Consider the following 11130-nt stretch of genomic DNA (forward strand, 5'->3'; position numbering starts at 1 on the left):
CATACCTATAGGCATTTGTAATTTTTTCAACCATTGTGTTTGTCTGCTCTCTGTCTGTATTAAGGACAACAAGAACAGTATACATTCCTACACTCATTGGGTCGGGGTAGTGCATTGCATGGGTATGGATAACCCATGTGGGTCATGGGTATGGGTATGCATGGGTATGGGTATGGGTAGCCAAAATCTGACCCATGTACCCATGAAACCCATGGACTTCTGCAGTGCTTATCCACTGGCAGTAATCAATGTTAATTCCTAGCCAGGTATTCAGTGTTGTGTCACTCTCATAGTATGCTAGCATTTAGGGTATCACCTTTCTGAAGCTTGCTTGAAAGTATTTTGCAATAGTGGCAGTATGGTAAAGTCAGCAATCATTTCCCTCAAGACTCATTGACCATGCATGACATGGCTTTTGCCAATATTGATATGCTATAATAAAATACACAGATTGCTGAGGCCATCAAATAAGTAAATGAAATATCTAATGTGCATTGCAGTGTATGTGCTGTTGTGGCTCAAATGAAGAATTAGGAGAAAGCTCAACTAACCTTTTCAATGCACAATGATGGCTACTGCAGTGCCATGTGTTTGTCAGTATGGTGTAGCTGGAATGCTCTACCAAACAATGTGACCATACTGAATCCTACTTACTTTAAAGCTGTCCTTATTAGACAGCTGGTAATACTGTGTAATGCTTAGTTAGTCACCTGTGACAAGGGATCCTGATGGAAAAGAAATCAGCATGATTGCTGCTACATCTTTCCTGTGATTCAGTTTTGTAGTTGTTGAGTCTGAGGTATATTCATCTGCTGACTGTTGACCTGTGATACTGCTATATGTAAACAGCACATGTTATAAGGCTCTGCCCATTGCCTCACTGTTCATATCTGGTAAAATATGTAAGATCTATTGATGTATACAACCTTGCTAGTTTCAATCCTCAGTTCTTGTGGACCTGCATAGCTATTTGTACTGTTATGGCACACTTGTATAACCACCAGAGTTATGAGTTGTAATACATACCTTGCTTCCGTGATCCTTGTGCCTTGTTTACATTGTTTTCCCCTTCATCTTTGCATATCCTGTATTACCTACCATTCAGTTATTACTTCAGGCAACACACTTGCCCATTCTATTGCAGTTTGAAAAGTGAGCATGACATGCCAACAACACTACAAGTCTACAACTTGGAAAAGGGTACACCCCTGTGTGTTGCTATGTTTGACTTTGATACACTTGGAACCTTGCTTTGACCCCTCCCATACCCACTCCTCTTTCTATTGTTCTTGCATGTATGTGGGACAAAAACTGGAAGCTCCCACTGTTGTGATTGACCACACAGTCAGTGAACTGGTCTGAGGGGTGCTCATCCTTGGTCTTGCACATAGCATCAATTTATGATGAGAATTCACCAACTGTACAGTGCCTGACTGATAGTCTGGCCTCTGCACAATAAGTGTCATCATATCTTGCAAGCCATTAAGCATGAACTGCACATAGGACTACCCATAACATTACCCATACCCATGGGTACCCATAATACCCGTGCAAAACCCATACCCATGGCATGGGTATGCAACCCATGTGGGTATGGGTATGGGTATGCTCTGAGACACCCATGGGTACACCCACACTATGCACTAGGTCGGGGTGTTACATAAGGCAGTTGCTGGGGAAAATAGAAGAACCACTGTGTTGTGATTGTGAATATATATCAGAGCACACATGGCTGTGTCTAGTGATCGTTGTCAACTGCATATTCCAACTCACCAAGCCACATATATACTGGATACCCCAGCATCACACTGTCTGAATCCTCAAATATAAAAAATTGTGCTCTCACTTCAGGCAAATCAGTCCAATATATCATAGAGTGGCTACAGGTAACACCCAATGTGGCAATGCTACTACTGTATCTTGAAAGCTGACCGGCAGCCTTGTGGCACCTGTTATAAGGATGATATTGACTTAATATGCCCTCAAATTACTTCAGGATGGCTACATTGAGGCCGTCTAATTTATTGGGAATTTACACAACCTTTCTGGGCCCAAAACAGTAGGTTTTGTCCTCAGAATGAATATTCTGCGCATTTTTGACCGCTTTTTCGTAGTCACATGATCAATGATGTGCGGTCACAGCACTGCAGCGATAAAACACCGCTGCAAGTGCTGTGACAGGCCCTGGGTAACTCCCCTAAGGATACAGCCAACCGTAGCATTTTTTTGACCAAAAAATCGGCCCAACTCTTGTCCCGGTTAGCATTAATTTGGGTGGCAAAACAGCCTAAGTGCCCATACCCTTGTCCCCCGGAGCATTTTTTGTGGCAAAAGTGTGATGGGCACATGACACCTTTGACTGCCCAATTTGGGTTTGGCTAGCAATGTTTGTATCAAGCACAAAAATTGTGGACAGCTGGAGTCGGTCTTACTATACTTACTATTTCTGGGGTATTATGTCGGGGCCCAGGGCCCGGGGGTGGTATGGGTAGACAGGGTAAGGACAGCAGCAACCACTGTCTGTTAGTCTTGTGGGTCTGGGCCCTCCCCCTCTGACTTGTTGTTTGCTTCTTAAAGATCTTTGTCCTCTTGTGTCTGGTTTGTCTACTGCACCCCACTCGACCTCACACAGTTGTTGTGGAGCTCCCATCATAGTCATCACTCTGCTCGCCATGAGGAATGCTGCAAGTGTTGCTGTCCCAAGTTCTGTCATTCCAAGGATTGATGGGAGGTCCCGGTCAATGGTGGGGCTAATGCTCCCAGATATGTGTCAATGTGGGTCATATTGCGGGCAGTCTTACAGTAAATGACATGATGTCTCTCCCAGTAAGCTTTGCCGCACGGTGTAATGCCCACCACATGCTTACATCAGCATGGAGATACTACATCACCTTGTAGTTTCCAAGGTTCTTTGCCTTTCCAATGCCATTATACGAGCACATTTTGTGCCCGTTCTTGCTTGCTCTGTCCGTTCTGTGTGACTGCAGCCACTACAACCACCTGAGCTGCCCATCACACGTGGGCAGTCAACTGATTCTGTAGTAGTGTCCCTGAGTCCATGCAATTTCAACAGAGCATGACAGGTCGACATCCAGGAACACAATAATTGTGTCCCAAAAAAGTTGAGTGGGCTTGGCTTGGGCCCGCCTTCGCTTCAAAGAGTGCGAGTCAATATAAATGGGTGGACACCAGGCGATGACAATGCTACATACAGTAATAGAGTGCTCAGTGTACGTGAAAGAAAATGCGCAGCAAATGAGATATATCATAAGCACCCGCATCACATGACCCAAGCCTTGTCCCAGTTAGCATTTCTTTGAGCAAAAATGTAGCATTCTTTTGGCCGATTTCGAGGGTCCGACAGGCCGTACCCTTAGGGGCCTGCTGCAACTCCACATCATTGATCATGTGACTGGCTAGACCCAAGTGGCCATTGTCCCTTTTCTGGTACAACAGAGACATGTACACAAAGACAGTGATGTGTAGCTAATGTGAACCATAGAAGTGTACATTTCAGGCAAGTTGTGGGAGGGCTTATTGCACAAGAAGTATCACAAACACTCACATTGCCCTAAATGGTGAGAAACCTTGCAAATCCAGTAATTCTTCATAAAGTGGATGTCCAGTGCTTCATAAATTGCAGATAAATCAGAGGATATTCATAGAGTACTATGGCATGTTGATGAGGGCTGTGATGTTTACAACATGTTACCATATATGGAAGGTAAGCTATAACACCATGTACAAGCATGAAGTCAGCCAACCTTGCCCATTCTCAGCTCTGTTATGGCACCATAAAGCATTTTCATGATGTCTGACACACATGGCTATACTATATGGGTCATGTGCTCCATATCTAGGGTGAAAATGAGCAGTTCAAATTCTGCAAAGTCACTTGTGTTTTTATTTTTGTATTTTGCATTTTCTGGCCTAACTAGCTGCTACTGGGGCCCAACAAAATTACTGTAGACTCTATGAAACAAGGGCTACATGTTGACTATAATTGCCATATCTATATGTGGATGCTTACTGTTGCGAAAAGTAATTGAATATATTGGAGCCCAGTGCCACTGGCAAGGTCACATGCCATGTTCACCACTTTCCATATTGGGCTCCAAGCTAGATGTTACAGGAGCCCCAAGTCCATGGGGAATTGTCAGCCACAGCATTTGTTTGGGTGTGTTGGTGCAAGTCGCATCGTCTGGGAGTCTGAAATTTGAAACTCAGCTAATGTGAGCATAGTAAGTGTTACTTATCCTTGGTTATCTGGCGCTCAAACAGTCACATGCACTGTGGGAAAAACCTGCCACATTGGGCTCCATGCTAAGTGTTACACTCTTCAGTCATAATGATTCCTTTGTACCTCAGGGATCATAATAAGCCTATACCACAAAGCATGGAATGAGAAAACATGCACAAGCATTAGGGCACTAGCAATTGGGTCAACAGGAAATTCCCCCACTGGAAGTGGAGTGTCTAGTTGTGGTTGAGCTTCACCCCATAGCATTATGCCTGCTACTTCCTTGAGGGTGCTGTCTCCCAGACCCAACTGAGAGATATGTGAGTGGTGCAGCACTGCCCAAGAGTGCAATGCTACTCACCAGGTCTTCGGAATGAAGATACTGGTGGCTGGCCTTAACCACTGAAACCTTCTGCTTGACATTGTCTGTGCTGCTGCCTAGCAAAAAAAGGTAGTCAGTAGCAACGAGAATGTGTGCCTGGTCCAACCCCATCCACAGCCTCTGGCTCTGATGCACCAGAGATGTGCAGCCGTGCAGGTTCTGCCACTCTGTGGGCAGCTCCTCCACACCCAGAAAGTCTTGCCAGGCACACAAGATTGTAAAGAAGTGCTGAACAAGGACTGGGGGAGGTTGTATGCAGCATGGACCACATCAGCATTTATGCCGCTCTGTTGATGTTGCTGCACTCCCACGGTGAGCAAAGTAACGAGGGGCATGATAGTCTGGTGGTAATGAAGATGTGAGTGCTGAGAACATGAACGGAGCCAAGATAGGTGACCAGCACATTGGATATGGCATGGGGCAAGGCCCAAAGGGATGGCTGTGTGGCACCTGCATGTCCCTTTTCTCTAGGAGCACAGAGAACTGCACAATTATTCATCAGATACAGATTTCTGTGGCAGCTGTTGTGCTTCCGATAGTGCATCTCGGAGAGCTGGAACCCACACAGAGGGTTTCCACACATCAGTAGGATGCTGGCAGCAAGGCATTGCTGGAATTCCAGATCATCAGCAAGGACTAGAGCCAGAGCAGTGTCATCAAAGGAATCACAGTCCAGGCCTTGGCCAAGCTTGGACCAAATAGTGTCCATTGTGCTGAGGCAAAGAGGGTTGAGATGCTGGGCAATGCTGGGTGACTGCAAGAAGCTGTCGTTGAAGGTTGTGTTGTCACCTAGTAGTTCGGGGGGATGCAGAGCTCATGATAGGATGTACTGCAGGGTTCTAGTAGCTTAGTTAGCAAAGCAACAAGCTTGGCCACAGTGAATTGTGCAGCACCTTGCAGGCTCTGCATGGGGACTGCCTGGGAGCCAGGTGAGCAAGACTGCAGGGTTACATTTGGTCGTGCTTGACTGAGACACTGGCTAACTGATGACATGCAGAATGCTCGTTTGCAGCCAAACTCGGTGGCACATCTTGCAAAGATCAAGAACAAGTCCAAAGAGCACATGCCAAGGCAGAAGAAGGATAATCACAAGAAGGGTAAGCTGAAGAAGGAGCATGCTGAACAACTCACCGGTGAGGATGTTCAAGTGGCAGGATAGGCATTTGGTACACACGTGCTTCAACAAGCAGTGCAAGTTTAAGATCCCTGAGGTACAAAGGTATTGTTCTTATGATGGACCACCATGAAACACTTACCCTGACCCTTTGTTCATGCGCTGGCACACCACCGTCCTCAAAGCCATCTTCCAGTCCCTTCACATGAGCACTCAGGCCATGGAAAACCCACCAGCTCATCTCACATACCACATCTCAACTCAAGAGGATCCTGTCAAGATCGAAGCAGATGCTGCAACACTGTCAGTCTTGATTGAGCTGCTCCCGTATTGCTTGAGCGACGTCCAGTGGCTCTTCAAGGCCTTGGAGAGCATTGAAGTCACCATGAGGGCTATCTTGTCGTCCTTGGCAGCTCCTTCAACCCCCGTCAATGCCACTTTCATTGACAGCAAGGTGAGCGTGTTGGCCACTTCACTGGTGAAGTTCTGACATGTTTGCAGAGCACGTGGATAACCTCCATTCCCCCTTGTTCAAAATCATACATTATAATGAACCAAAAGGATCAAACTTGGACTGAAATGGGCTATCTGCATCCCAACAATAGTGTCAAGGGGTGCCTTGTAGCACTTCTACCTGTGTTTATGGCAAGAACACCACAGATGCCATCAAAACTCGTTCTGTCTATGCCCCTCGCCCAGGGAACAGCCATGCTCTCCCTATTGTCTGCACGGGGCTCAGCTCCTTACAGTGATGAGTGGGTGGCCAAGCACCCCCCCCCCCATCTGGCTACTCTGGGAGCACTTAGTCACACTGGCCGAGGGGTGCGTGGAGCTGGCACAGGCAACCAGCCTCCGGGTATAGGTAAGCCCACCTGTTGCTAACTTCCCTTTACTGAGACATTGTCTTCACAGTTCCAGGGGTCTGGAATTGGCAGCACCGACACTGCCAACCACAGAGCTTGTGAGGGTCACTTTGCTTACGACCCTGCCCTGCTCACAAGAGGATGAAGATTTCCTTCAGCTCCTTTACAGCCTTTACCATGGGCAAAGAATGGTGTTACCGTCTGACAGTATGGACAAGATACGAGCAGCTGCAGAAGCTGTCTTGTGCGGCAGAGTTCAAGAAGGTGTCCGTCGGCACAGTTTGTGGTGAATACTCGGATGTCGTAATCTGTGGCAGTAGTCACTGACATGTACATGCAGCCCACAGATGGGTAGCGGAAGTAGCGAACTTCTTGTGTAGTGGCATCAGCTGGAACAACCTCATGTTCTATCTACATGCTGGTAAGGAGGTGGTCGGGAGCCTCTGCGACTGGGACAGACTCTCCCTGCTCATTTTGCAGACACCTTACACCTTGGCCTCACCCACACCCTCAACCTTGACTTCTTGTTGGAACCCAGCCTCTTTGCCTCCACATCTAACATGTCCTTTCGTCCATGTCTGCCTCTGCATCCTTTGCCACTGCCCCGCCCACAAGCCTCACCCTGATTTTGTCCATCTACTGCAAGCTCCCGTATATTGATACCTCCACTTGCACTCACATCCTCATTTGCGCATGCACTAGCAAATACTCTCCATCTATTTGCACCCCGTCCCTGCATTAGCATCAATACCATTTCTTGGTCATTGAGTTTGACTTATCACATTGTTGTGTAGCTCACTAGCCTTTAGTATCTGTCTTTGATCTGTCTGACAAGGTTGGTGGGTGGAAGCAGCCATGCGAGCAAAGTCAGTCTTTGCAACATCAACTACCTTCAGAAGTGCCCTTGCATTTCTTCCGCCGAGAGCTTGTCTGGCAAGCCATGGGTGCACACCTTGGCTGGCCAGTCTATGGTCAAGATCACCAAATGGGGGCTATGCTGGCCAGCTCAAAAGGCACAGGCCAGGTGGACGCAGTTGTCCACCAGCCTACGATAATGGCTCAGTGCACATGGACCTTGAATGTCACCAGGCCGCAGGCTGCCAGCACGGCAGCCATGAATGCGGTCATGAATGTCATGAATGAGTTTCTTGGAAGCGGCACTACATACACCATTTCCCTTGGCCCGCCTAACCCCGCTCCTCCTGCTGCTCTCAATGCTCCTGCTCCTGTCCCTCCCTCTCCTGTCACTCTGGCACTCATCATCACTCCTGCTCCCGCCGCTCCGGCACTCCTGGCTCCCGTGGTCATTGGTCCTCGGCGCTGCTCTGCAGCTCAAATCACTGCCAAGGTCGAGGAGGTTTTGGTATCTGGTGGAACCCTGGGGAAGCTGCACAATGTCTTCCACGAGGAGCTGGAGAACCACTCAGGCAGAAACCTGCGGTTGACTCTTCGGTATTTGGAGAATGTCTGCAGATCACGAGGTTACGATCCCTGAGGTACGAAGGTATCATTCTTATGATGGACCACCATGAAACGCCTTAGCGATTCCTCCAGAATGGCAGTTTGTTCCCACAGTGCACGTGACATGCAGCCACCCCGATAAGCAGAGATAAGTAACTGTTAGTATGGGTTGCTTATCTGAGCCTGAAATTTCAGACTCCCAGACGATGTGACTTGCACCAACAGATACAAACAAATGCAGTGGTTAAGCGCTCAGTTATGGATATGAGGCCCATGAAACGCCTTAGCAGTTCCCCCAATAAGGAAACTGGTAAACATATCATGTGACTGGCAGCTTGGTGGGCCATTGCTCCAAGCGCTCACACACTGTAGGGCCTATATAGCCTCAGCCAGTAACAAATCATAGTATACATAGTATGCTCATCTGATAGCCCTTCATTCAGAGAGTATACAGAAATTCTATTGAGTGTATACAGTGGCTGGCTAACCCAGGAAATGCAAAGCAAAAAAATGCACATGTGCCTCTGCAGATTCAATCTGCTTGTTTATGACTCAAATATGGTCTAGATGTACACTGCAATGTATATGTGTAGTTCAGACACTGTGGACTACTCAGTAGCTTCAATAATACAGGTAACAAGGACTATAATGGGTAATCTGAGCATCTTTTGCCATCTTATGGCCCTTGCATACAATGTAATGGTAACCATTGCAGCTCAAGGCAATCATACACTTGTCTTTGATGTATCTGTATATTTCATAGATTTTCTGCATTTCTCTGAGGCCTACATGCCCCTGTTTGTGTATGATTCCTCTTTGGGAAGGTCACATACTCCATATGGTAATTATGCATCCACTGCTGGCTTTGTCTTGCTCACAGACACAATCTAGGGATACATACCTGAATGTGTACTTACACTACCATCTTATAGGGTTGTCCAGTACATGAGCAGTTCCAAGAGTGAAGTAGCAGGCTTATATAAGCTCACTGGGGCCACAGCAACCCTCTTACCAGGTTATTGAGAATGCTATCTGATCTGATGTCAAACCCATGCCATATACAGCTTCATTCACATTGCCTGGATCATTTTTAATATTGTCTCAATTTTCCGCTTTTTTCTGAGTCTAAACAAGCTCTCTTAAGCACAGTAACAGTCTACATCACTTACTAAGCGCCCATCAAGCGCCCAGATGCCATTCGGAGGTGCAACCGTGCGGAAATTTGGCATGGTTGCACCTCCAAACGGCACGAGAGGGATGCCGAGCTGCTCTGATTGGTGCAATAGCCCCTTTTCTGCCCTAATCAGGCAGGCTGCCGAGGTTTTGGGCTGAGTTTGAATCTCAGCCACAGGCTCCTTAGTGGCACTGTACCTGCTGTACTGTGGCCTCACTAAAATGCGGAAAATCCCCAAACTAATCTCTGTGATAGGTATGATGTCATAGAGTCTATAGCTGCTGTGACTTGCCCATTACCTTCACTGGTCATGGCACAATTCACAAAACAAAAAAACATGCAAATGCCTCTGTGCACATGAGTGCATCCCTTTTCACCTCAAAAGTCTCTCTTTTGAAGCCTATATGCTGCCCACAGATTCTCTGACATCTCAAACCTGCTAAATAGGGTAGCTGACCTTCCTAAAATGGTAATTTTGCTTAACCTGCTCAGTCTGGGCTCACAAAATGCAGATAAAATCAGGGAATATTATGTGTAATCAGACTCATCTGTATTGCCTTGTATATGAAGGCAATTCATCTTGTATGGAGGCCCCCACAATATATCACTAGTACGACTTGCCCAGTTGTTTGAAATTCAGGAAACAGAGAAACACATGCATGAATGTGTGGCATTTGACTGGGATACACTGATTGAAACCTCATCAACTCTTATAGAGTTTATAGAGATGATAAACTCATTTGATAGCCCATCATTCAAAGGGTTAATCATACATTGGAGGAATGAAGAACAAAGGACAACATTTAGAGGATCACAAGTGACTGTGCAGATATGAATGGCTTGTTGTCTCTGAAACACATTGCCTATGACCTGTATAGATATGTGCATAGTTTACAATGCATGGATGTGTCTGGAAGTTGCACAGCACAGCTATTGGTGGGGAAAAATGGTAATAACATGCATGTTTTGATGTCTCAGCACTGAATGACCATATAGGGAATCTTCTCCACTTGTAAATATGCTCAGGGATGCTCCACATATATCCTGGAATATTGTCTGATTAATCCGCATTTTCTTGACCCCAAAACAAGTGAATTGTGCTGCAGTAACAGTGTGCACTTACATCGCTTACTAAGCGCTCGACTAAGCGCCCGTTACCAAAGCGGAGTCGTCGACAGGCCGGAATTCCGGCCTGTCGACGACTCCGGTCACTCAAAGGGGATTTTGGAGCACTCCCATTGGCTAAAATGCTGACAAATGTTCCCTTTCAAAGTAATCTTTCAGTCTCAGCTTGTCATGCCGAGTTTTTTGATGGCTTCAAGCCACACTAACTGAGCTCTTACTAGAACCCCATTAAATGCAGAGAAATCCCAAAATATTGCTTCTCCATGGAATGCCCCTTGAGTACTGACACAGTGACAAGGGTGCCCAGATTAGGTGTTCTTGTTGTTTTTCACAGAGTACTGACCTTGGCAAGTGATACTGAGGATATAAGCAAATGTTGGTGTGTGTATGATGCTTGTACAAGACAGTTCCACATGTATGGGCTCTGTGAGGTGGAGGATATCAAACATACAAAACTGCCATATATGGTTAGTCCCCTGCCCATTTGGGAAGTTGGCCATGCATGGCCTGGACTGGATAAATAGCAGGAAAATAAGAGAAAAATTAGATAGTACTATGGATTTGTATTGGGTTGACTGTTGAGGCCATATGGCAGAAAACATATAATAATGCAGAGTTTCTCATGCATAGCCTGATACAAGCCACTCTTTCAATGAGTCTTGGTCCATCTTGTAAGCACCATTATCACCTGGAATTCTCAGGGACTGGCAGCTCCAGACAGGATCCCAGGCTATTCTGTTCAGTTCAACTCTTCAATAGGCCCTGCAAAGG

General features: G+C 46.5%; 2 protein-coding genes across 2 annotated transcripts; one reads left to right on the forward strand and one right to left on the reverse strand.

The window, feature by feature from the left end:
• Positions 1 to 4339: 4339 nt before the first annotated feature.
• On the reverse strand, positions 4340 to 5331 carry B0H18DRAFT_956916 (uncharacterized protein; the record flags this gene model as incomplete). The annotated part of the gene is made up of 3 exons (XM_048042516.1): positions 4340 to 4549; positions 4602 to 4861; positions 5187 to 5331. 3 exons carry the CDS (start codon positions 5329 to 5331, stop codon positions 4340 to 4342), a joined length of 615 nt encoding a protein of 204 aa, XP_047890455.1.
• A 562-nt stretch (positions 5332 to 5893) lies between these two features.
• On the forward strand, positions 5894 to 8094 carry B0H18DRAFT_956917 (uncharacterized protein; the record flags this gene model as incomplete). The annotated part of the gene is made up of 6 exons (XM_048042517.1): positions 5894 to 6190; positions 6298 to 6558; positions 6649 to 6697; positions 6769 to 6885; positions 6940 to 7020; positions 7409 to 8094. 6 exons carry the CDS (start codon positions 5894 to 5896, stop codon positions 8092 to 8094), a joined length of 1491 nt encoding a protein of 496 aa, XP_047890456.1.
• Between the last annotated feature and the right edge of the window lie 3036 nt (positions 8095 to 11130).

This window comes from Fomitopsis serialis (assembly GCF_022376445.1).
Source record: "Fomitopsis serialis strain Sig1Antser10 chromosome Unknown B0H18scaffold_65, whole genome shotgun sequence".
Classification (NCBI taxonomy): Eukaryota; Fungi; Basidiomycota; class Agaricomycetes; order Polyporales; family Fomitopsidaceae; genus Fomitopsis; species Fomitopsis serialis.